The following is a 25,803-nucleotide window of genomic DNA, read 5'->3' as shown; positions in this document are numbered from 1 at the left end:
TACCCGGTTCTCTCCATTTGAAACACCTCTTCATTTCCTGTCTGAATTTTCACACCCCTACCTGAAGCTTTATTATCCCAAGCCCCATGGCGCAGTAATCAGCTCCAAATTCTAATTGTTCCCTCTTCATCACTAAAGAGGTACAGTAACTAGGAAACCCCCAAATAAAAATCTGTGCCAGACATCCTGTCTGATATTTGTCATTCTCATTCCATTCTCATCATTTAGAATATTCAGCTTCCAAAGTCACTGTGAAGAAGGAAGTGAAAGCTAGAGGAACTGGTGGGATACTTTTCTGGGCCAGACATAACTCTTTTGCTCCCATCTCATAAGCCAAAATCCAGCAACTGGAGAACAGGAGCAGAAACAGATGCCCCGGATTTGGTTAACACCAAGAGCCACCCGTTAAATTTTGCATGACACTCTTGGGTCAGTCTTTTCACATGGCCCCCTTCTTGCCCATCATTGCCTTGAACTCAGGACCTAAAACAGCTCCCAGTTTAATGCATACTTTTCTGAATACTTACAATCTGCCTTATGTGAGTCCCACTACCAAAAACTTCACATCCTGACTCCCAAAACTATTCTATTTTCTGGTCCTGGCTCAGTATTTTTTATTTTATTAAATAGTAGTCCCCTTGACTCTAAGCATCTGTATCTCCTTTGTATTCACTTAAGATGAAGCCCAGGGAAGCACATGGTTCTGAAAAGCTGTGTGGAATTAGATTACATGAATCCCAGTGAGCTAAGGCGGATTTCCCCTGGAAGTGAAAGATTCCAGGAAGCCAAGTTGCCAAGCAGGTCCTAACCTACTTACATGTATATTAAACCTGGTCCACCTTAGAGTAAATATGTGGCAGGAAAGACTTCTGATGTATGAATGTTTGAAGTAGATTGAAGAAAATGTGACAATCTAGGTATGGACAGTATCTGCTGTTTAATGATGTAGAAAATAAAACGACTACCTACAGACCTGGCTGCTGATTGTCTCTGAGTGTCCTGAATGTTTAATTTACTATCTTGTTTAAAGTACACTAAGGGTCAGCCGGGCGTGGTGGCTCATGCCTGTAATCCCAGCACTCAGGAGGCTGAGGCAGGAGGATCACTGCGAGTTCGAGACCAGCCTAGGCTACAAAGTGAGCTCAAGGCCAGCCTGAACTGCACAGCAAGACCCTGTCTCAAAAAGACAAAACAAAAACAAAAACAAAAACAAACCCCACCAAGGGTCAAGTATTTCCCTGAAACATTCCACAATTGTCAGCAGATGAGATTGGAAAACATCAGAATGATAATGGGCTTTTGAGGGAAGTGATAACTGAAACAGTGTAGGGATGCAAATTCGGTGGTTTACTCTGTTCCTTTTAAAATTTAATACTTCACACGGCATTTTCTACAGCATGGGGTTACTGTTTTAAAATTAGTTGCTAAAAACTGAGGAAAGGGCGATTTCACCTTTCACTGGTATCTCCCAATATAGCAGGCAGTAATGAAAGCCTTGCGTTTTCAAGTTTTAGTTCACGTGGCCATTCCTAGGACCAAATCTTTGAAACAGTTTTATCAACTTGAAGTATGCAAGCATCAAGGCAAAAAAGATTGGGTAGGGTTCAAGCCTAAGACTTTAAAATGGTTTTGAAGAAATACTGTCTCTGATGCCAAATAAGCCCTGAATTTTAAGAGAATGGTATGCTCACCACACGAATGGAAAAACTCCACGAGCCAGCTCTTCAAAGGGCTGTCAATGCCAGAGAATTCCAAAATGAGATGTGCTAGCTTTCTGTTACTATTTTTTTTAAAAAAGTGCTTGAAGTAATCGGGTTGTAAAGAGAGAGATTTATTTTTGCTCACAGTTTTGGAGGTTTCAGTCCATGGTTAGTTGGCTCCACTTTGGGGCTGTCATGAGATGACACATCATGGCAGGGGTGCACAGCGGAACAAAGCCACTGATTCTATTGCTAGAGCGAGAAAGAACAAGAGAAGATACAGGTCCTATAGGTCTCCTTCAGAGGTATGCCCCAATGACCTGAAGACCTTCCATTATGTACCATCTCTTAAAGTTTCCATCTCCTCCAAAGAGCACCAAGCTGGGGGATCAAGCTTTGGGGTTACATTCAAGACCCAGATGAGACCACTGGAATATGGCAGGTGGAGGACACCTAAGCCCTGCAGGCTGGGACACACAGCTGGCAAATTACCAACCCCAGAAATTGTTGAGACATCAGGATGTAAGGATGACCAGCAGAAAGGTGGTCCAGCTTCTGAGATCAGCCATATCCACCCTCTACTCTTCCCTCAGCCTGTACTTGTAAGAATGAGCAGTATGCCTAACCTGGTCAGTCTCTTTCTCTGACAACTACTCTTATTCTTATTCCTTGGTCATAGCTGACAGAGTAAGAATTGAAACATGATCTAATTCCATTAAGTTGCTCAGTGGTCAATGGGTAAATGTCTCAGGATTCCAATTAGGGAACACAATGACCATGGCCAATTGATTGAGGCCTTGGGTCAGTAAATCTATGAGACTGGGGGTTAAAGAACTCACTGAGGCTTGTGCTGCAGGAAAGAATGAGATCGTGGTGTTCCTGAGGGAGGAAGACATGCACATCTATGAACCAACATACAGCTGTACAGAGCAGCCCTGGTTCCTGTCCAGTTCCAATTTGGAACTGGACAGGAACCAGGGCTGCTCTGTACTTGTGATTATGTTTGTGTTGCACAGATGTCCTGTACACAAACACCAACTGCATAATCATTATAATCTTGGCATTGGTTATTCTAAAAGTTCAAAACTACATATCTAGATTCTCCATTTAGAGAGCTCATAGAACAAGAGATGAAGATGGACCCTTTATCACTGTTCCTTCATTACCTAGCAGGACATGCAAGTCTGTTACAAGGAAGGAATCTGACTAGCAGGGGATCACAACTAGAGAGCAGTGTCCAATGTAACATCACATCGGATTGTATAGCAGTCTTCCAACAGGCTCGGCTTCAGGGGACTTCAAGTCCTTTCCTCTTTCTTTTTCTCTTTTCTGCCCTTCCAACAGATGAAATTGGTTTATGATAAATGCCCAGAATAGTGTTCTGTCATTTTACATGGGCACAACTGGGAAAACTACTGAATCTTTTTAAGGATCAGGAGAAAAAAACTTCCACCAAATGAATAAACCTTTCTCTTGAGAATATTACTCCTGTGTTTTCCAGGTGCTGTTTTCATAAGGTTATCCTCATGCCAGGGCCCAAGAGGAAAAGAACAGGAAAACATTAGGAGATATGAGGTCTCCATCTTGCCCTGGATGTGTAGCTGCTCTGTGTAATGTGCCTCTGCTTTTCTTCTTTTGTGGCACTGGGTACTGAACTTGCCTTACACACACTGGGCAAGTGTTCTACAACTGAGCTGCAGCTCCAGTTATTTTATTTAATATTTGCAGTTCATGTTTACATTCCTTGTGTGAAGTTGGCACTTGTTAACACCTTAATTCTTGTTCCTAGGAATATGCTAACCCTAACAGAGCAGCACCAGTGACTGTAACATCCACCACTTAGAGAAGGTGGCTTTGTTTGTAGCCCTGTTTTGTCCTAAACAGGTGCATCAGTCAGCTTTCCTGTGGCTGGGACAGAGCAGCTGACACCAACAATTAAAGGAAGAAGGGTTTACTTTGACTTCTGGTTACAGAGGTTGCTACCATGGTCAGCTGCTTCCAAGGCAAAACATTATGGTGAAACAGCACAGTGGACAAAAGTTGCCCACATCATGGCAGCCAGGAAGTAGTGTAGGAAAAGCCAGGAAGAGCAAGGCCAGGGACCACTAACTGCCTGCAAGATCATGCCTTTATGACCCCCCCCCAGACACATCCACAAGTATACTTTACTAATCTCCTAAGTGTCTCATCAACCAGTCAGGCTGACAGTCAAAATTAACCATCAAGCAAGGCATGTTGGCTCATGCGTGTAATCCCAGCATTCTGGAGGCTGAGGCAGGAGGATTGTTGCAAGTTGGAGATCAGCCTGAGTTACAAAGTGAGTTCAAGGCCACCCTGAACTGCATAGTGAGACCTTGTCTCAAAAATGCCAAAAAAAAAAAAAAAAAAAAGATTAACCATCACAGTAGGATACTAGGATTGGGCTCTTTCATACCCCACTCCCCCCTCCCCAGATTTGCTGTCTCTGAACTCAGTCTTTTCCAAGAGAACACAGTATAAGACAAAAAGGAAACTCTTTGCCAAATGGCCAGATGGCAGGTGAGCCAGACTTTCTTTGGTCTAACACTGCCTGCCAGCCAGCAAGTGAATACTGGGAGACTAGTTCCATCCCTGTGGAAGCTGGGCTCTGGGAGAATGCTTATCCATGCCCTTTTCGGCTCCAGCTTCTCTTCCTCCAATGCGGCACAGCAGCAGGAGCCTTCCTTTTGAGTAGCCACTGGTCCTCTCCCTGAGTTTGCATTCAATGGTTAGAGAGCAGCGGGTTGAGGCAGTGAGCCCAGTGGCTTAGGGAGTAATTAGAGAACTTTCAAGAGAACATTAAAACTCTGAATCCTTTCAAAAGTATACTGCATCATCAATCTTGTCTCTCCAGTTTCAGTTCCTCTGCCTTAGACTGTCCTCCATTCCTGGACTCAAGAACTAGTTGGACATGCTGAGATCTCACCCATCACTTAATGTTAGAGCTGAGAGGCTTTTAACATTCATTTGATCCAACTTCTTCATTTTATAGTTTAAAAACTGAAGCCAAATACCAGCAGTCTTTGAATTTGGAAAATCCACTGTGGACAGGATAAGCATAAAACCATAATGAAGACTTCTATGGCTCACAGACCTGTACTTTTTTTCTAATTTATCAAGCATCTCCAACATCTTCAAACCATTTTTTTCTATATGCCTTTGGGTGCTGTGATCTTTCTACTCAGATGTGAAAGATACACAGATAAGCAAGAATGGGTTTGTCTTTTTAGAAGTCACTCAAGTTTAAGGATGTGGCTGAGAGGTTCTCAAAGCACAGAGACGCTGTTCCCTCCATAGGCCTTTTCAGAAAGGTGTTAGTAAAGTATTGGGATTCTTCTTCGTTTATTGCGTATTTCTCAACAGTCAACTGCTCTGATTATCCCCGTTTCTCTGTGTAGTTCCTCTTTTTTTTTTGGTACATATCTCTCCCTGAAATGCTCTTCTTTTGCTGTTTAGATGGCTTTCTTCTGTCAGCTCTCATCTCAAATGTCAATTCCAGAAGACCATTATTTAGGGTCCCTCTGAAAAAGCCCCTCATCCAATTCCTACTCATCACCAGGTGAAATGTTGTTTTATTTCTTCTTTGTTGTACGTCTAGAATAAAATCATCATGAGGGTAGGAATTGTCTCTGTCTTGTTCATTACAGTCCCAGTGACTTTTTCTGTACTGGCACTTTAAAGGATCATTTGATAATAAATATCAGAAGGATGAACAACTGAAGCATATTTTGGGGGCCCATCTTCCACTTCTGTTTTCTATTCAAACCTTTTTCCTTGCTAATTTTTCAGTCTCTCCCTCATGATACCTCTAATATATCAGGCAATGTTTTGTATTCATTCTTCACATATATGATACTGTATCTTTCACAAACATTTAAGGCCAGTTATATGTTTTCTATTTGCTTTAGAATCCAACAACCAGGATTCAATCCAAATGTAGGCTGTTTCTGAAAAAAGTAAAATCACACACACAAAATATTTAATGGAAAAACCCGGGACACGTAGTCCTCTCTATTCCACATATGGCCTTGAAAAACCTGAGCGAAGAAAGAAGAAATGCCTTTAGTGCAAACTGAAGACATCTTCACTCAGGGAAAATGACTCAAGGGAAGGATCCACTCCTCCCAAGAAAGGTATCGGTAACACAAGAAATCAGGAACACCACATATTCAGGAATACCTTGTGTAACCAGTTATCTAGCATTCACCACCAAAGAACACATACTGGAGAGAAGTCTTACACTGTCAAGCATACAGTCTTTAGCTACAGTAGTCTTAAGAAACATCTGATGTAGGGGTTGGGGATTTAGCTCAGCGGCATAAGGATCTGCCTTGCAAGCAGGCGGTCGTAAGTTCAATCCCCGGTACCGATAAAAAAGAAAAAGACAAAAAATAAAAAAATTAAATTAAAAAAAAGAAGAAACATCTGATGTCACACATGGGGTAAAGCTCCTCCATACTCAGGGAATATGGCAAAAAAAAATTATGACTAACCCTTACTGAACATCAGTGAACTCATAATGGATAGAAATCCTTTCAATGTAACCAATATAGCATGCCCTTCTTTGTCCATTTATCTTTTGACAGCAGAGAATTCATACTGGGGAAAGTTCTTGTGAATGTTGAAATTACAGAATATGGGAAATTCTTTAGTCACAAGTATTTATCACCCTAAGTTCACCACACCACAGACCAGCTAGGGTGACAGGCAAAGTTGTGTTTGACCACTGATCTCCCATTCATCACAGCAGAACACATACTGAAGACTCCTTTTGGATTTGATGAGTATGGGATGATCTCCTATATCAGAATCAGAAAAATCATGGTGGAGACAAGCACTAAACAAAGGAAAGCCTCTCTCCAGAAAGGACAGCTTATTCAATATTAAGAGAATGCACAATGGAGAAAATTCCTACAATTGCAGCAAATGTGGGAAAGTGTTATAGTCCAGAATCAGCAACACTAGGCCAAACAGGTTTTAGAAGATAGAGGAGCTTCAGCCAGACAAGAGATATCCACAGTCCCAAAATGCTTTTGTCAAAGATATTTAGGTTTGAGCACCTCTAACTTACTGCTTATCCTCACGCCTTCATGTGGTACCACAGTTCAAGTAATAGTCAAAGAGGAAAACCAGTTTCAAGGTGCAAAGGAGTAGTCAAGTTGTCTCACCTGCTATAAACATGTTGTGAGATGAGGACTGAGAACTGGAAATTTGGTTTGGTAACAAAAGAAAAGGACTTCTGTGATGGAGATGTTTATGGCTAGGAACAAGGAAAAAAAAAAAAAAGACATGGCCTGGTGTTCCAGAGAGATCAGCTGGAGTGTCTTCCAAACACATCTTCTGAAGGAAAACTGCCCATCTCTTAGCATCTGCTAATGGAAGGGTGAGGAGGTGCTCTTGAGGGGGCCTGGCTTTTTTCCACCACAGACCCTTTCTTGGACTCAATTCACAGGGCAGTTAAATTAGTGTGACTTTCTTTTTTTTATTTTTCATTTTTTCTTTCTTTCTTTTTACCGGTACCGAGAAAACTCACGATCATCTGCTTGCAAGGCAGGTGCTTATGCCACTGAGCTAAATCCCCAGCCCCTAGTGTGACTTTCTATGTAGTACAAACTCCAAATGACTCATACAAATTAAAAGTTTGTATCTCTTTGGTGTTGAGGCCCAAATTCTGTTCCAATAAACTGTCAGGGGCTCGGTTTCTTCTGTCCTGTTTGCTGTTCCTTAAGTGTTAACCCGGTCCATGGCTTCTTGTCTGTGATTCATCCAGCAGGGAGGAAGGTGCCAAAGGAAAGATCTCCCTTCTCTCAAGGAAGTACTATTGCTTTCAGCCTCTTGGCAAGAGGCAGGAATAATGAGTGATGAAATCCAGCCGCGTGTGTCAGGTCCAGCTAAAAATAGAGGGAGCCTATTGAAGAAAGGGCAATTGGACCTTGTGGCTTCTATTCAAGCAATACACTTATGCTAATGAAATTTTCTTTCTTGAGAAACTGGACAACACCTTGATGATTTGACTGTATTAAGGCAAGCAAGCACACTCTGTGCCACTAACTCCCAGTGCTCGCAGGAAGCTGGAAATGACTTTTCGGGTTCCTGTCTCCCGGGATCATCAGGTCCTTACAGGTTTTCCTTGGGATCTGGCAACTTCTGTGTCAAGTGTTGTAACCTAGTTCTAATCAATGCGCCTCCTTTCTGTTCTGTATGCACCGTTTCAATAGATATTAAAATTCCATCTCCAGTAAAGACTTAAGTTTCAGCTCCTTGTAAATCCCTCTCCCTCCCCATTCTTTTTAGGTTAAGTCTCCATTTCCCATAAAAGCTTTAAGTTTCAGTTTCTTGTAACAACCCCCCCCCTGCACGCCCCTTCAGCCTATCTGCAATACAATGTGCTGTCCTTAAGAAACATTTACCTACAAGGAAGTTATCAAACTGGGTCAAAGTTCGCAACATTCCTGTCGTTTTCAGCCTTAAAACCCAACCTTTTTAGCTATAAGGCGCGCAGTCTCCATATTGGCTCCTGGAGGCTGTGTCGCCAGGCCTGGCCTAAAATAAAGCCTTTGCTCCCCAAATTTTAATTTCTTTTTTCCTTGGGTTTTATTTCGGGGTCCGAGCTATCACATCAAGGTCATTTTCACCTTTCCTGATTCAAAAGGGCAGCCTAGCCCAAACATACCTGCTCACTCAAAGTAAACTGTAATCTTTTGTCTCAGGCTCAGTGAACCTAATTATTGCAAAGACAGCGGAAAGGCAAAGGTGGCTGGGGTAGGGGAGGGCACTCAAGCACATTCTCTTACAAGAAGCTGAGCGGCTAAGACGAGAAGTTTGCGTGGCTAAACAGCCCCCTTTCCGGGGCTGCAGGAGAGGAGAACGAATGTCCCAGGTGAGAGGCGACCAGCGACGGCCCCAGCGCAGAGAGAGGCTGCCGTTCAAGAGCCAGGGGCAGACAAACGCACTGCGTGCTCCGGCAGGCGAATGGAAACCCACAGACGCGCCGCGGGGGCCTCTGGGAAGCACCGGGAGAGAGGCGCGCCCAGCGAAGCATTCTGGGAAATGTAGTTCAACTTGAAGCTCAGCAGGGGCCTCTCGGCCCCTCCCGCTCTTGGTTGCCATTGTCACAGGGCCTGGGTCCCGGGCTGGAGGAGGGCTGAGTGCCGAGCCTAGTGAGTCTGCGTGCCCCGAAGGAGGGCGGCGGAGGGCCTCGGCAGGGGGCGCACGTTCCCGGACTCTTGGTGGACCCGTGCAATCGCCCGGGCCCTGGGCGCAGGAGGGAGTCGCGATGGATCCTGGGGGCGGAGGTGAGGATCCTGCTGGGTGCCCGCGGGAGCGCAGGCGGGAAGAGAGGCTGCCTCGGGCTGGGCAGGCAGTAGCTAGGCAGAAACAGCATCACGTACTCACCCGAGAGAGCCGCTTCCTGCGGCGGGTCTCACACCGCGGCTCGAGGGACAGCTCGCAGTCCCCGCTGTCCAGCTGGCCTAGAGTAACAGATGCCTCCCTGGCCCCCAGATCAGTAAACCTGATAGGGTTTTGGGTTTTTTTGTTGTTGTTTTTGTTTTTTTTGTTTTTTGTTTTTTGCTATTGTAGGAGTGGGTTTTGGGGGTAGGAGTCCACCATTCCATTACTTTTCTGAGACAGCTAGCATTGTATGGAAAAGCCAGTATTCTCTTTTAGTCCCTTTTATCCTTTGAGCATGGAATACAACGGAGACAAATCATTATTTGAGGTACTGATTGACACACAGAGACTGAGCATTGTTTTGGCTACACAGCCAGTAAGTGATAGAAGTATGCATTTAGTTTGTGCATCCAGATTCGCAGGAGTTTAAGGGCAGAAGAGGGCAAAAGAGGAATTAGAAGCAGCAAGAGTCACAGCTGTTTTGTGGCAAGGAATTTCTAGGATTGCCCTATGGCCTGCTGTGGTGACTCTTAGATGAAGGAGCTGGTTCTTGACAGTTTCTGCTGGTTTACTCCGAGCCCAGAGTCATTGTCACAGCTCCTGTCTCTACTTGTAGGATCACTTTCTGAGAACTCAGACCTTCCTGGTGCTGAAAAGGCAAAAGAAAATGGCATGACTGATGGGCCATCGAGCACTGGGACCCAGGTAAGTTTCTTTTTTCATTTTTTTCTTAAGTTCTCAGCATGGTATGTTTCCTTCCATTACTAAGAAACTGTCCTGCCTTGATTCTTAGGCTGTTGGATTCATTCTGGTAAATGATGAATGAGGAACTTCACAGAAAATGCCCCTCACTTCAACAGAACTTTCCTTCTCAGCAAGCTGCTTCTCCACCTGACGAGTGCTTGCTGCACACTTACTGACTGCTTTGTACTGTTTGAGGTCTTGGGGGAGTTATAAAGTTATAACAGCCTTTCCCTGTCTTGAGGTTTCTTGAGGCAATGAGATATAGATAAATAAAAATAGTTAAACAACATGGAGAAATACATATATTTTAATGCAGAGATAACTGGTATGAGCAAGTCATCAAAGGCCCTAGAGGAGGTTTTCCATCATCTAGGGTATTTGGGAAAAGCTTGAGATGAAACCTTTGAAAAGCTAGAGAGAGTACATAGTTGAAGAAGAGAAATAGTCCAAGAGAGAAGACATCTTTGGCAAAGAAAAATGGAACAATAAAAAAGAAAGAGTGAGTCTTGAAGTCAAAAGAGAGTTGGAGGTCATGAAGAGGTGTCAGTCACTGTGGCAGGGTGGGACCCAGAGGAGACAAGCCAGAGGATAACGGGGGAAACTTGAATGTGGCTGGCCACGTCACAGAACTCCACATCGAATCTTATGCTGAAGGCACATAGGGCCCGTGAAAGTTTTTAGAGGCTCAGCAAGATGAAACATGAGGTGACTGATTGAAGACAGAATGTTAGCAGAGGTGCCTTGGTAGGATCTGACTGGGACACTGGGAGAGGTGTAATCCCTTTGGTCAGGGGCTGAGATTACTTGTGTGAGTCAGGTCAGACCTCAGGCATGCAGGTACTAATGATCTGTGTAAAACCCTGGGAGAGGGGCTGAGGATTTAGCTCAGTGGCATAAGCACCTGCCTTGCAAGCAGGTAGTCATGAGTTCGATCCCCGGTACCGATAAAAAAGAAAAGGACAAAAAAAAAAAAAAAAAAAAAAAACCCTGGGAGAAAAATGCCAGTGTTGATTTTGGTCTGTAACCCAGTCACTTTCAGAGGGAATAGTGGAAAGAAAGTCAGTAGTAAGTGCTGGCCAGCTTCAGTACATACACCTGTAAATGAGTTTTGATTGCTGAGAGGACTGAAGCCTGAAGGGACATCCAGCTAGTCTTTTTGGTGTTGGTACCGTCTGTGAAGGAGGAAGGCTGAACATGTTATATTGCTTGTATTGATCCCACCTGAGGCAAATGCAGTTTCGATACCGTAAATATAAAAAGTATAGTAATTTCATGCTTCAAGTGTCCTGTTAAAGATTCTGTTTTGGAGATCAGATTTCCAAAGTAGGTAGTTCTTTTAACTTTATTTAATTGTGTGTATTGCTTTATCAGTTTTTGAGAGAGATCATATATATTAGAATGCAGATAATTAACTGATATATATATACAGTCAGCACATGAAGACCTTTCAGGCCACAGCAGACCACATGTATAAGGGTTGTCCAGTACTACTCTATTGCCTAGTAATTTCACATGTGTGTTTAAATACACTCTACAATGTTTGCTCCAGGATAAACTTGCCAATGACACATTTCTTGAATCATGTATCAGTTGTTAAGTGAGGCACGACTTTGTGTTCAGGGACCTGTGACAAAAGTGGTAGTTCAAAGAGGGGGAGACTTACTCATATGCTGGCAGCCCAGGGACTGTTTTTACTATATTTGTCAAATTATAGTCGTAAGGAAATTACTTAAATAGATCAGAAAAAATTACTAGATTAGAAGAAATTTGTCTTGCTAGAAGTAAATAGATTCAAAGGCACATTTTCTCTGTTTGCTACTTCCTCCCACACTTTAGTAGACAAACAACTTTGTGTCTGTCATGTAGGTCAAGATTAGCACTTCTGTGCTGTTTTCAGTGTTTGATACGATTCTGCTTGGTTCTCCTCTTCTTTTCCTGTGCACATGTAAGGTATATATATATATATGTTAAATACATATGTGTATTCTTACTAATTTGTTTCTTCCTTCCTTGAGCTATTCAAAAATAATTCATGGAGACTTTGCATGTGCCCAGTTCTTTAGTAAGTAAGAACAGACGTGGCCTCTGCTCTGTGGAGCTTCCTGTCTATGGAACAGACAGTTGTTAATCATGAGGTCCCTGTACCTCCCTGTACCTCCTCCATTTTTCCCCCCAGAGGGAAAGAAGGAAGAGGGTGCTACAGCTAGAGTCCAGAAATTTTTCCCTGAAGAGGTGAACCTGAGCTGAGGTCTGAGGTGAGCGTAGCACTCAGATGCTAAGAGGCGGGGGCAGTGCAAAGAAGTTTCCAGAACAGGAAGCCACACGTATAAAGCAGAACAAGGGAACAGGGTACGTATTTCAACAGCTGAAAAAGACTTCCCACCTGAGCACAGGAAGTAGAGGAGGAGGAGTGTGCAAAGAAGTAGAAGGTAGATGAGGAGTCAGGTCCATGAGGGCCATTGTGAGAAATGCAAAAGCATTTGGGTACTCTCATAATAATTCAGGCTTGAAGGCTGGGGATTTAGCTCAGTGGCATAAGTGCCTGCCTGGCAAGCATGAGGTTGTGAGTTCGATCCCCAGTACCGCAAAAAATAAATAAATAAATAAATTCAGGCTTGAGTAAATCCATATTCTGTGGCAAATGTGCAAAAATCTCAATTTTTAATGTTGTGTGTATGTATATATATATATATATATATGTATATATGTATAATTGATTTTATTCTGAAAGAGCTAGAGAGAAAAATGCTTAATATTTCATGAACTCCTTATATTTCAACAACCATCCTATAAAGAAAATATTTAATTTACAATTTTCTCCCTTTTCCAGTGTATAAGCATTAAGAAGACCTACAGTTGTATAATCTTAATTTATTGATACATAAGTGAAGACCTTGGAACCTTTGGGTTTGCCTTCACAGGTCCTTTCCCTCCTCCTTGCAGGTAGTATGCAGCTGATGCATGGAGAGTGAGAGCGTGGACCACACATGCCAGGAGGACGGACAAAGTCATGTTGTCCTGCCCTTCCATCCTTCCTGTCTTCCTTCTCCTATGCTGTCAGGTTTACTTCTTGGCAGAGGCCTCCAGAAGGAGGCCCTTTGCTGAGCACCAGTGTGTTATGTTTTGCAGAAACCTTTGATGATCAGGGACATGACTGCGACTCTCACCCAGTGGGGGCAGCTGGACCCTCCTCAGGGAGATGTGCCCAGGAAGCCGAGGAATCTGGTCTTGCTGGGTAAGAATGGCTCTGCTGTCCCCTGAGAATCTATCCAGACTGGTACCTTTGCTTCCTCAGCTCCTACATGTCTGTATGTGCGCTGAAGTACTTGGATTCAAATACTTGTAATTTCTGTAAGGCCTGAGACAGGCAGTTTCTGCTTTTGGTTTTGGGATATTTTTAGCACCTCTTGAGGCAGCAAGGCAGGTAGATTAATGGTGGGCGCCTTTCATGTAGCATCATTTTTTGTCCCATGACCACAGATGTCAAAACGAAGTTCTGGTGAAAACTATTCTTAAAAGAATGGTTGCTTATTCTCTCAACAGGGAGAGGTAAAAACAAGTGATTTGGTTATCTGGAGCTCAGATGAACCCATATCAACCTTCCTACCTCCTTCTGAGCACATTTGGGGAACTGATTCTGTCTCTCATACTGTCTTCTCTTAAGACCAAGGAGCTAGCACAGAGCTCTTTGCCAGACTCCTGTTGTTTTCCCCATGAACAGGGCTTCCAATTTCCAAACCCGATGTTATATCTCATTTGGAACATGGGGAAGAGCTGGAGAGAGAAGTCTCAAAAGCCATCAGTCCAGGTGAGTGAGTGTTGGGGACAGTGTAAACCAAACCTAGGTAGCTGTGGCTGTGCTCACAGTGAAGCCTTTGCAGATCTCCTACCCACGGGAACCAGGAAGTGGTGTGCAGGTTCCCCGGGCTTTGCTCCAGCTCTGTGCTTGATGATCTCTTTATAAAATTAGAATATTATTTTTTGATGGTAAGTAACTTTAAACCCTTTCAAGCCATTTCTTTTCCCAAATAAGATGAACTCAAAATTGTAATAGCTAACAATTTGCTTGGATATAAGGCTCTCAACCAGATCTTTTTGCATGTGCTAGTTAATCTCTGCAGGATAAATGCTATTTTTTGAATGTCGGACCAGTGACTATACACTGATACCTGGATTTTCCGTCTCCAGCCAGAGACAGCATAGCAGAGCGTGTGGTTAAGAATACAGACTTTTTGCCTGGCAAGTGCAAGGTTGTAAATTTAATCCCTGGTACAAAAAAAAAAAAAAACAGCCTTTGGGCCGGGGAGATAGTTCAGTGGCCCAGTGCCTTTCTGGCAAGCATAAGGTTCTGAGTTTTGATTCCTGATAATACCACCCCAACCCCTCCCCAAACCCCCCAAAATAAAAAACAGACTTTGGAGTCAGTTTTCCTGGGTTGAAAACCTGTCTTAGCTACTCACTAGCTCTGTTATGTTTAACAAGCGACTTATCCTACCTTTCTTAGATTTTCTAGCTATAAAATGGGAATAATGGGGGCTGGGGGTTTAGCTCAGTGGCATAAGCACCTGCCTTGAAAGCAGGCAGTCGTGAGTTTGATCCCTGGTACCGATAAAAAGGAAAAAGAAAAAAAAATGGGAATAATAATGAATCTTAACTCAGAGTTGTGCTGAAGATTAAGTGACGTAGTTAAGGATATTGTTTAGAACAGAATGCTATTAATTAAATATTGGTAACTTTTTGGGGGGAAAAGGTGTCATGGATTTGACCCTCTTACTTCTGTCAACTGGTTAGTGCAATAGACTCCTAGAAAATTGTGCTGTGTTCTGTTAGAGCCTTATGTAACAGAGGCGGCAGTGTTGCTCCATTCCTCAGTTAAGGGCTTGCTCTGCTAGTGCTGTTTTTCTCTACTTAATTTCAAGGTCTTTCCTAAGCTACTGTCTTAGCTACTTTTTTATTTGTCACTGAGACAAAATACCTGATGCCAAAAGTCTGGAAAGGAAAGGTTTATTTCTTACAGTTTTGGAGGTTTCAGTCCATACTCAGTTGGCTCCAAGGCAGGCTGGCATGGTGGGGCCGCAGTTCATGGCAGCTCCAAACAGAAAGGCAGAAACTGGCAAAAGAGAGAGACACACCTTCTTCCTACATCCTGGCTCCACTCCAAGGCCAGTGTAGCACTCACATCCCGAATTCAAGCACTAGACAATGAACCAATCACAAATGCACAAGGCAAATGCATGAGGCCTAGGGCCACCAACATAAACTGTGACATTTCACCCCTGTACATTCTATATACAAAAGACATTTAATCCATCTCTAAGAGTTGCAAAGTCATAACAGTTTCAGCATTGCTGAAAAGTCCAAGTTCCAAGTCTCCTTCAAGATCTATGACAAACTCTTAACTATAACCCCGTGTACAAATGACACAAGGTTAAACATTTCTGAAATGCAAAAGCACAAGATAAGCATTACCATTCCAAAAGTTACAAACACGGGAATATAACGCATTGAAAACAAAGCAAGTCCAACATCCAGCAGGAGGAACTGTAAGTCCTAGAGTTCCATGCTCAGCATCTGAAGCAATCTGGTTGCAAACTCCAAAAGGCTTGGGTGATTACTTCCAGGGATTTCAGCTCCTACAGCTTCTCTCTTAAACGCTCTCTGCTCGCTTTTTGCAGCTTTCCTTGGATGATCCATGTTCCTGGCTTTCCCAAATGTCTGGGGTCTCCACTGCACCTTTGGTTTCACCCTTATCTCTTTACAAATTGCCCTCTCAGGGGCACACTGCTTGGCCTCCCAGGCCCTTTGCAATTGAGGTAGAAGCCATCTTACCCTCAGAATTTGTGCATTTTCCTTGCACCTAAAATCAGCACCATGTGGATGCCACCAAGGTTTGCTGCCAGCTGGAGCAGTAGTCAGGCTTTTCTCTCTCTTGGCTGTAGGGGTCAGTTGCTTGGATCATTGGGCTGTATTTACCTGATTGTGAGGAAAAGCTTCTCTATGTTTCTGCCATTCTGGAACCTCATGTGGCCTCTGTCACCATTCTGGAGCATGGTGCTCTACAGCTTTCTCCTCTAAGCAAAGTCTTTCACTTTTGCAGTTTTGAGGCTGCACAGGGTGGGGACCTGCTTTCTGGGATGCTCCAGGGCCATCTTTCTTATCTTTCTGTTTCTCCTCAGCAATCAAAGTCTCAACTCTGTCTTTATAATCCACAGTGTTCCTGGAATTTTCATTCTGGCCAAATTCACAGAGTTGTAAATTATCCTACTGGGCTCTTTGCTCTTGATTTGCAACATAAAGCTGGCTAAAAGTCCAGAACAATAGCCATGCCACAGCCTCAACAATCGACTGCTTGTAATTTCCTTTTCCAGATTAATCAGTCCATTGCCCTTTGTCTCAGTCTGAGACATGAACAAAATGTAGACAAACTTTCTGCCAAGCCATAACACACATCATGGGGAGTCCAACAACCAATGCAGTCCTTCTTCCCAGCAGAAACCTCCCAAGCCTGGTTTTTACCATCAGGCTTTCTATCAGTGTTCTGATCTCATGAGCTCTAACCAAAATCTCCACTACAGAACAGCTTAAGCTGCTCCAGCTCTATGCATCCAGGCGACATGTCCGAACCTTTCCAAACTCTGCTCACAAGCCATTTTCAAAGCCTCTCAAAAAACATGGTCAGGTATAGTCACAGCAAACGACCCCAATCCTGGTACCAAATTCTGTCTTAGTTACTTTTTACTTGTTGCTGAGACAAAATACCTGATGCCGAAAGTTGAGAAAGAAAAGGTTTATTTCTTACAGTTTTGGAGGCTTCAGTCCATACTCAGTTGGCTCCAAGGCAGGCTGGCATGGCGGAGCCGTAGTTCATAGCAGCTGCAAACAGCAAGGCAGAAACCAGCAAAAGAGTGAGACACCTTCTTCCTGCCATTACATTACATCCTGGCTCCACCTCTAGGCTAGTGTAGTACTCACACCCCTAATCCAAGCACTAGACAATGAACTAATAACAAATGCACAATGCAAATGCATGAGGCCTGGGGGCCACCAACATAAACCATGACAGTTACCTGCCTAAACTTTTTGCATTCTCTATTCATTTTGACCCTTAACACCAGATAGCAAGCTTCTTAATTTCCTTATTCCCCATGTATTCTCCACAAATACTTGGAAATTTAATTTTTTGCTCCTCTTAGCTGGAGGTCAGTTTGCCTTAACCTTTTCTACCTATTTATCCTTAAGTTCTAGGTACTTTCCTGAATATGATTCAGTTTATAACATTGAATTGCACTGGTTCATTTCACTTAGACATGCTTGGATATGAAAGACCATCCGTATTAGTCTGTTCTCTGTTGGCATACAAATATCTGAGACTCAATACTTAATAGTTTTATGTAGGGCCTGGCAATTTAGCTCAGCTGCATAAGTGTCTGCCTTGCAACCGCACAGTCATGAGTTCAATCCCAATAACAGAAAAAAAAAACTTAAAAAAAGTTTAAAAAATTAGAAATTTCATTTAGCACATAGTTCTGGAATTTTAAGAACATAATGTTAAGTGAAATAAGTAAGTCCAGATATCATGATTTCTCTTATATGAGAATACACACACACACACACACACACACACACACACACACACACAAAAGCAAAATAGAAATAAGATTTAGAAAAAAGTTCAAATACTTCCCCAAATTACATATTCCATTATTTTAAAAATATTTTACATATATGCTAATCAGTTTCATTTGTACTATTAGTTTATTCCTCCATGGAGAAGAAAATTTTGTGTTATTATCTGTTTCTCTCTTTTTTTTGGTAAGAATCATTCTGTTTCATGTCTTGTATCCTGAGATAATATTTGAAGATAATAATACATGGAGTAGTAACTGTTGTTATTCTTTTATTGTTTCATTATGAACTTTTTTTCGTAAAATAAAAAAGTAAACACTAACCTGAAGCCTGGCTCCAGGTCTGCTGAGCCCTGGTGAGGGTCCACTTGGTTCATCACAGTGAGGCAGAGAAACAGAGTAGGAAATGGTTGTGTGGAGGAGGCACCGGCTCACTGGGTAGCTGCACTTTATGACAACCTTTCTCACAAGAACGTACTCACTCGGTGAGACCAGTGTGGATCCCTGGCATGGGTGGCTCCTCTGTGCCACGTATTACCTTCTGCTGGTCCCCACCCTTTAAAGCTTCCACTGCCTCCACACAGCTACATTAGGTCACCAGGCTTGCAGCACATGGGGCCTGCGGGGGACACACTCAAGTTATATCCAAACCGTGCTGCCCTCTGATCCTGAAAGTATGCAGATGGTTTTCAGTGGACTTTTTCCCTAAACTCTTACTTGGAAGCTGAGATTCAAGATAGATAGGTTTCATAACAGTTTGGGGACAGTCTGAGGACATGGTCCTTGACCTTTCTTTCCCTGCACACTGCTCTTCTGCTTTTTCTGCTTCTGCTTCTATTTTTAATTTGGTTCTGTTTCACTCTGTCCAGTTTGCTGAGTATGGGGTTATGATAAGCCATTATTAATTGTTTCCTAATTACTAAGCTTTATGATAATTGGAGGCAGGGGCTATAGCTTAGTGACACAGTGTCTGGCAAGTGTGAGGTCCTAAGTTTGATTCCTAATACCAAATAAAAAGAAAGAAAGAAAGAGTGAGTTATGGTAATTGAAATTTGTAGATCAAGGCCGCATGGAATGTGTGAATCTATAATGTATGTCTCATCTTGAGGCTGCCACAGATTTTTGTACATAATACCTTTTTTCAATATGGTACTACTGGGGAACTTTCTTCCTAGGCTACATTCTTGGCCTTTTTATTGATTCAGGGTCTTATTAAGTTGCTGAGTTGCCTTGAACTCCAAATCCCCTGTTTTAGGCTTCCAGGGTGCTAGGATTATAGGCATGTGCCACCATGCCCTGCTAGAAGGGTGATTTTGAAAAACTAATATCTTAGTAATTAGGGCATAATAAAGTGGAAAAAAGAATAGAAGCAAGGAGATGAGCTAAAGATGGTCTTTCTTGAGCCCTGCTCTGAGAGGCGCTGGTGAGCTTGGCACAGGAGATAATTCCTAGACTGTTTGTTTCTGATCCCAGCCTTGTCTCTTCCAGACCCTGTGTTTTCTCAGCTGTTTCCCTACCCCATCCCTGCTCAGTTCTGCTCTGTTAGGCCTTCCCTCTTCCTACCCTGCTGCCTGTGAGAAGGTCTCCCGTTATGCAGTTGTACTTCTTTGCCCAGTCACATTTCTTTTATTGTCTCTTAAGATTACAAGGCCATTCTTGAGGACTTTTAAAGTTCTTGTGTTTCCTGTAAGCACTTTTTTCTGTAATATTTTTTTTTGTGACAGCAGTTATTTTTTCTCAGTGTAGGCAATGATGCCTGTATAATTTTCCTTCTTTCAGACTGGGAGACAGTTCCTGAAAGCAGAGAGCTAATGCCAGAGCAGGACTTTTCTGAAGAGCCAGCCCCTGGGGTGTTAATAGAAAGATTTCCAAAGGAAAGTTCCCGTGAATGTGAGGACACTTTAGAAAATCAGCAAGAAAACCATGAAAAACATCCAGTACAAGAAGTTGTCACTCAGAAGAAACTTTCTGGGGAGAAAAGTTATCAATGCAATGAACTTAGAAGAAATTTTAATCGGCGGTCATTACTTTTTCAGCAACAGAGAGAAAAACTTCATAATTGTGATTCATTTAAAAAGAACTTAAAGCAAAACTCAGAAATAATTAGACATGAGAGAATTTGTGCAGGAAAAAAACCTTGGAAGTGCAGTGAATGTGAGAAGGCCTTTAGTTATTACTCAGCTTTTGTCTTGCATCAGAGAATCCACACTGGAGAAAAACCCTATGAATGTAGTGAATGTGGGAAAGCCTTCAGCCAAAGCATACACCTTACTCTGCACCAGAGAATTCACACTGGAGAGAAGCCCTATGAATGTCATGAATGTGGGAAAGCCTTCAGTCACCGCTCAGCCCTTATTCGGCATCATATAATTCATACTGGAGAGAAGCCCTATGAGTGCAATGAATGTGGGAAAGCCTTCAATCAGAGTTCATACCTCACCCAGCATCAGCGGATTCATACTGGAGAAAAACCTTATGAGTGTAATGAGTGTGGGAAAGCCTTCAGCCAAAGCACATTCCTTACCCAGCATCAGGTCATTCACACTGGGGAGAAACCTTACAAGTGTAACGAATGTGGCAAAGCCTTTAGTGACCGCTCAGGTCTTATTCAGCACCAGAGAACTCATACTGGGGAGAGGCCTTATGAATGTAATGAATGTGGGAAAGCTTTTGGCTACTGTTCAGCTCTGACTCAACACCAGAGAACTCACACTGGGGAGAAACCCTATAAATGCAATGATTGTGGCAAGGCTTTCAGTGACCGCTCAGCCCTTATCCGTCATCAGAGAACACACACTGGAGAGAAACCTTATAAGTGTAAGGACTGTGGGAAAGCTTTCAGCCAGAGTTCATCTCTTACAAAACATCAGAAAACTCACACTGGTGAGAAACCCTATACATGTAAGGAATGTGGAAAAGCCTTCAGCCAGAGTTCATCACTTTCTCAACATCAGAAAACTCATGCTACAGGGAAAACCAAGGAATACGGCCAAGCTTTCAGTGAGCATTCAACCTTTGGCCAACATAAGAGAATTCATACTGGATAAATGGCACATTTAGAATATCATCAGAGAGCATTTGCCATACATGCTGTGCAATCTACAAAGAAATTTAAGATTGTCACAAAAAGTTATTCAGAAATCATTGTTCATGGGGGGGGCATACTTAGATTGTGAAAGAAAGGTTTACATTTTTTAAAATGTCTTAAGGGAGGACACTATAAATTTCCCCGGGGAAAGGAAATTTATTTCTAATACTACAATATGTATAAGTGACCAAATCCTTGAGAGAGAAAAAGGATGTGCCATGTTGGAAAGCGGACTTGTTGGCTGAACTTGGTAGTCATGATGCTGAGGGCATAAGCTTATAAAAAGGCAAGTGATTCTCATAGGAAACTTGAAGATATAGAAATAAGAGATTGAGAATTCCTAACAAATTTACCCAGGTTCAAGAGTAGTGGAGAAATAGAAGTTGTCCTTCAGCCTTCTGTACAGGACACAAAAAAGATAGGTATAAAGGATACACTAAGAGAATTGGGGGAAAGAAACTAAAAAATGCTGTTGAGGTAATTGGATAACTGAATATTCACAGCTGGGAATAAATTAGATTTAGTAGTTGGTGAGTTGCAGTTTCTGTGAGGGTAGCTTTACCAGGGAAGCTAACAGCCTAGAAAGGGAAAGTAGAGATGTTTAAGGTGTTCAGTCTATTTTAAGCTATCTGAATTTACTGGGAATATTTATTTATAAAAATTTACCTCAATTCTATTAGACTATACATTAGGTTTTTTTATACCTAGTAGTAAAATTCAATTGTAGCCTTACACTGACATATATTAGATTGTGAGAAACTTGAAAAAACTTTGAAATTTTTGCCTTTCACCATTTTACTTATGGATAGAGGCAGATAACATTTTTATGTATATATATATTTTTATTGAAACTTTGAAAGTTATTACTGGAAATAATACTGAATGTAGTGGTTTTAATTTTCATGTTTAACTCTATGTGTGTTGGTGTTTTGAGGTTTTTTTAGTGTATTTGTCTTTGAAATTTGTTGAGCTTCAATCAGTATATTCAGCCAAATTTCAATTTTTAGACCATCATTTCTTTAAAATACATTTTCAGCCTGCTTTTCCTCACCCCTTTTTTCTTCTGGGATCAGGTAACAGAACTGTTCAACCCTTGATTACAGTCTCCCAAGTATCAGAGCCTTCATTTTTTTCATTGTATTTGTGTCTTCATTTGCTTAATCTGCCACAACAAAATCCTGTAGGCTGACTGGGATTTCTATTACTTCCAATAGTTCTAGAGGTTGGGGAGCCTAAAATTAGGGTGCCCTCTGAGTGAATTTCTAGTTAGGGTTTTTCCTACCTTACTGATGGCTGTGTGTACTGATACCTTCTTGTTGTGTCTTCACATGAATTTTCCTTGGTTCAGGGAAAGAGCAAGACTTATTGCCTCTTTCTATATGGCTACTATTGGTTTTGGACCCTTTTGACTCACATACCTTCGTTACCTCCTAAAGGCCCTGACTTCAAATACAACTGTATTGGAGATTAGACCTTCAACGTATGTATTTTAGGGAGACACAGCTCATTTTATAATACCACAATATGTATAAGTGACCAAATCCTTGAGAGAGAAAAAGGATGTGCCATGCTGGAAAGAGGACTTGTTGGCTGAACTTGGTATTTTTGCGATGCAGAGGGCATAAGCATTTTATCTCTGCCCAATTCACGTTCCTTCATGAAAACTATATTTATGCATTCCATCCTAACAACCTCTAGAGTCTTAACTCATTCCAACATCCACCAGGAAGTCTAGAGTCCAGAGTTTAATCTAAATGTCACCCAGGGGCCAGAGATTTAGCTCAGCAGCATTTAGCTCATGGCAAGCATGAAGTCACGAGTTCGACCCCCGGTACCAGAAAAATAAATAAAATAAAATATAAATGTCAGGCTGGGGATTTAGCTTAGCGGCATAAGCACCTGCCTTGCAAGTGTGTGGTCATGAGTTCGATCCCTAGTACGGATAAAAAAAGAAAAAGACAAAAAAATAAATAAATAAATGTCACCCGGATGTGCAAAAGAAGGTGGAATTTAGCTTGAGGCACAATTCTTCTGTGAAAGCAGTGAATGCGTTTCCAGAGTCAGTGGTGGGCCTGGCATAGGTTAGACATGGCCACACCGCAGGAGAGGAATCGGAGAGAATGGGCCATGGTCCTGGAATAACCCAAAGCCCATCCAGGCAGGTTAAATCTTAAGATTTTAAAATAATTCCCTTTGGTCTGATGCACTGACTGTGGCCCCACTGGGTTGGCTGTCCTGCCTCTGACTCTGACTCTGCTCTTCCAGGGGCCTCACCCCGAGGGCTCTGCAGGGTGGTCTGGCCTCTGCAGCTCTCGGTGAAGGCTATCTGGCCTGTTGAAGGGAAGTGGCTGGATCAGCCTGTAAGCCACACCCAAGCTCTCTTGACTAAATGATTGTCCAATCACATCCTTAGTGCTTCTTCCTAACTTCTCACCTTTTACAGAATCCTGGAATACAGATCAGACTAGCCCCTTGCAAGGTCGTAGGAATCCTCTTTCCTCTTAGTGCCAGTGACATGCTCTTCACTGCCTTTGAGTCACAGCAGAAAGCCTTTACATGTTTTATGGCTAGATCCACTTCACAGCTCTCTAACCTCTTCCCAGGATCCAGTTCCCAGGCTGTGTCCACATTTTTAGGTATTTTTTTTTACAGTGGTACACCACTTTCCAGGACCAGAGTCTGCACAGGTCGTTGTAACACAGTACCATACCCTACATGGCTCAAACAACAGAAATGTATTCCCCATAGCTGTGGAGGCTGCAGATCCAAAGTCAGGTCCAGCAGGGTGCAGCTCCTGGTGTGGCCCTCTTTCTTACCTGTAGGTGTTTGCCTTTGACTGTGCTCTCCCATGGCCTTAGTTATGTGTGTAGAGAGAAAGCTGTCTTCTTACAAGACCGTCAGTCCTGGTGGATTAGACCCCAAGTTCACAACTGCTTTTAACCACAATTATCTCCTAGCAGCCCATCTCTAAATATCGTCACGCTGGACGCTGGCGCTGCAACATAACGACCTTGGGGGATGTGGTTCAGTCCACAGTACTATTACCTGTTGTTCACATTGGGTGCTTTCTGTTCTGTTCTCAGTTTCACAGAAGGTTCATCTTTCTGTGCTTTTGTGCTGTGAAGTCAGTCACTGAGTTTCATTTTGGTTTTTGTATTTTTCAGTTCCATTTGATTTTTTTCTGAGACTTATTTTTAATCTGTGTCCTCAAAGCCTAACATCTGCCATCTCTGCTGGCCTCTGTGGATTATCTTCGCTCAGTTTGAGGTTTTCTTGGTTCTTGGTGTGATTAGAGGTTTTCAGTGGGAATGTAGACATTTGGAGTATTGTGGGGCTCAGTACCCAATGTAGGTCTTCTGTTGGCCTCTGCAGTGTTCCTAGGAAAGAGGAGGTGCTGCCTTCCATTACTTAAGTTGATGTTAAAAGTCCAGAATAGGGGTTCTCAGTACTGCTGGGCAGGGATGGGATTGACAGCTCCCCACCAGGCTTCTGCTGATGCCACCCTGGCTGGAAGAGACATAAATACCCTGTGACTGCTCCCCATAGGGCATCTACCAACACTGTGGAGTGGGGTGGGATGACCGCATTACTGTGGGCATTGGTGTAAATCCTGACTGTTGGCAGTCACCAGCACCAGTAGTGACGGGGAGAAACGTGTCCTCTGGGCAGAGTTGGAAGCCAGTCTCCCCACGTGGTCTCCACTGATACTACCAGGTGAGGAGGCAGGCATGGGGTGTGACAACCTGTCTGTCCCCAAAGCCTTCTCTGGCACTGCCCCAGGGTGAGTGGAGGGTTGAGCCCATTCCAGCCTGGGGAAGGAAGAAATGGAGGCTCCCGCTCGAGTCCTTTTGGTGGGGTAGGGCCACAGATCACTTGTGTGTGTAGAAGGAGTGGGTGTTTCTTGTGTATGTTGGCATTCCTGGACTGCCAGCCACCCTGGAAAGCAGCCTGGGGCAGGGAGGCATTCCCCGCTGTGGCATTTCTCAGGTTCCTACGTGCCCAGCCAGGGCATTCTCTTACCCTTCTAGAGCCTCCTTAGGTCTGTTTTATATGTAATTTCAAGGAGTTTCGGCTGTTCCTAGAGGATTAGGAGACCGTACTACTCCATCCTTCCCGTGGCATCTTTGTGTTTGACCCTAGTGGCTGATCGGGTGGTGCTGAGTACAGCCCAGAGGGGCCAACCAAAGGTTACCTGTAGCCACCCAGAAATGAGTACTAAGGGGACCGGACACTGGTTCCCCAAAAACAAGCTGCCTCTTGGTAGGCAGAAGCCACAGCCTCCTTCACCTGGCTTGGTGGGAGCCACACTGTTCAAGCTGGGGAAACACCATTGTTTGTGGGTTACAGACTTCAGGAGAGAAGGTAAATATGACTAACAAAGTAAACCTTAATGTATTTTTTATTTGTATCTTTGTCCCAAGAACATTGAAAACCACTGGAAATTTTAATTTACAATTTTGGATTTTTTACAATTACTGATTATCTATAGGTGGCTTTCTATTTTAACTTGATATATAATGTGATGTAGAGAGCCATCAAAAAAGGAAAATAATTGAGATTTGGGACAAGTCACTTCATTCTTTCTTTCAAATCTGTTTCCTTATGTTTCAAAAATGTGATACTTGGGCTGGGGGTTTAGCTCAGCAGAGTAAGTGCCTGCTTGGCAAACACAAGGTTGTGAGTTCAATCCCCTGCACCAAAAAAAAAAAAAAAAAAAAAACAAATGTGATCCCTACTTGAGATAGTGATTAGAATTAGGTAGAAAATGGATGAAATTAAACTTTATAAGCTATCAAATGCTCTACAACTGTTAAGTATTGTTTAGTCATTGTACGACTGATGTCCCCCATGTGTGCTTTATGGTGGTGGAGGTTAATAAATGAAAGTGACTGTGAAAATAATGGAATGAGTCTTTTTAGTGTTTTTAGTAAGTTTCCTTGAACAGTAGTAAAGTGTGTCTTTTAATGTAAGCACAGTTTTCTTTATTAATATAGTAAGTTACACTGACCTATTTTTTAATGTGAAAGGATCCCTGAATTCCTGGATTTGCCCAAGGAGGTGATTTTTCACCTCTGCAAAAGTTTAAATTCCTTGAATGTTAGTTGCATTCACTTCTTAAGCTTGTATTACACTGGCTTTTTTTTTTTCATTGAGTATAAGGATTTTGAATGGCTTTAGGGGCTCATCAGAGTTTTCTGTTTGTTCTTGACAGTCATTTTTAGGTTCTGTTGGGACC

At 42.7% G+C, this 25,803-nt stretch overlaps 1 protein-coding gene and 1 long non-coding RNA gene across 4 annotated transcripts; one reads left to right on the top strand and one right to left on the bottom strand.

Annotated features, from left to right (window-relative positions):
* Positions 1 to 7,368: 7,368 nt before the first annotated feature.
* Positions 7,369 to 8,731, bottom strand: LOC134471365 (uncharacterized). Its single transcript, XR_010040795.1, has 2 exons — positions 8,513 to 8,731; positions 7,369 to 7,609 (listed from the first exon to the last, which is right to left on the bottom strand). It is a non-coding gene; the product is annotated as an uncharacterized LOC134471365 (long non-coding RNA).
* Positions 8,732 to 8,765: 34 nt separating this feature from the next.
* Positions 8,766 to 25,468, top strand: Znf892 (zinc finger protein 892). 3 transcript variants are annotated; one of them, XM_005004515.4, is made up of 5 exons: positions 8,766 to 9,013; positions 9,727 to 9,815; positions 12,984 to 13,089; positions 13,576 to 13,662; positions 19,259 to 25,468. In XM_005004515.4, the coding sequence occupies exons 1-5, from the start codon at positions 8,995 to 8,997 to the stop codon at positions 20,524 to 20,526; spliced, it is 1,569 nt and encodes a 522-aa protein (XP_005004572.1). In that variant the 5' UTR covers positions 8,766 to 8,994; the 3' UTR covers positions 20,527 to 25,468. The 3 variants fall into 3 exon arrangements, with proteins under 3 accessions (XP_005004572.1, XP_013009883.1, XP_063086037.1); XM_063229967.1 differs by lacking the exon at positions 8,766 to 9,013 and adding an exon at positions 9,038 to 9,438; XM_013154429.3 differs by lacking the exon at positions 13,576 to 13,662.
* The last annotated feature ends 335 nt before the right edge of the window (positions 25,469 to 25,803 follow it).

This window comes from Cavia porcellus, unplaced genomic scaffold, assembly GCF_034190915.1.
Source record: "Cavia porcellus strain 051 isolate PalLab524CR breed Dunkin Hartley unplaced genomic scaffold, mCavPor4.1 scaffold_18, whole genome shotgun sequence".
NCBI lineage: Eukaryota > Metazoa > Chordata > Mammalia > Rodentia > Caviidae > Cavia > Cavia porcellus.
This window is presented reverse-complemented; position numbering and strand designations above follow the sequence as displayed.

Excerpts from the sequence above, each read along its gene's own strand:
- Znf892 (XM_005004515.4), top strand. Across the intron at positions 13,090-13,575 it reads GAGGAATCTGGTCTTGCTGG|GGCTTCCAATTTCCAAACCC; the intron begins GTAAGAATGGCT and ends CCCCATGAACAG. Across the intron at positions 13,663-19,258 it reads CTCAAAAGCCATCAGTCCAG|ACTGGGAGACAGTTCCTGAA; the intron begins GTGAGTGAGTGT and ends TCCTTCTTTCAG.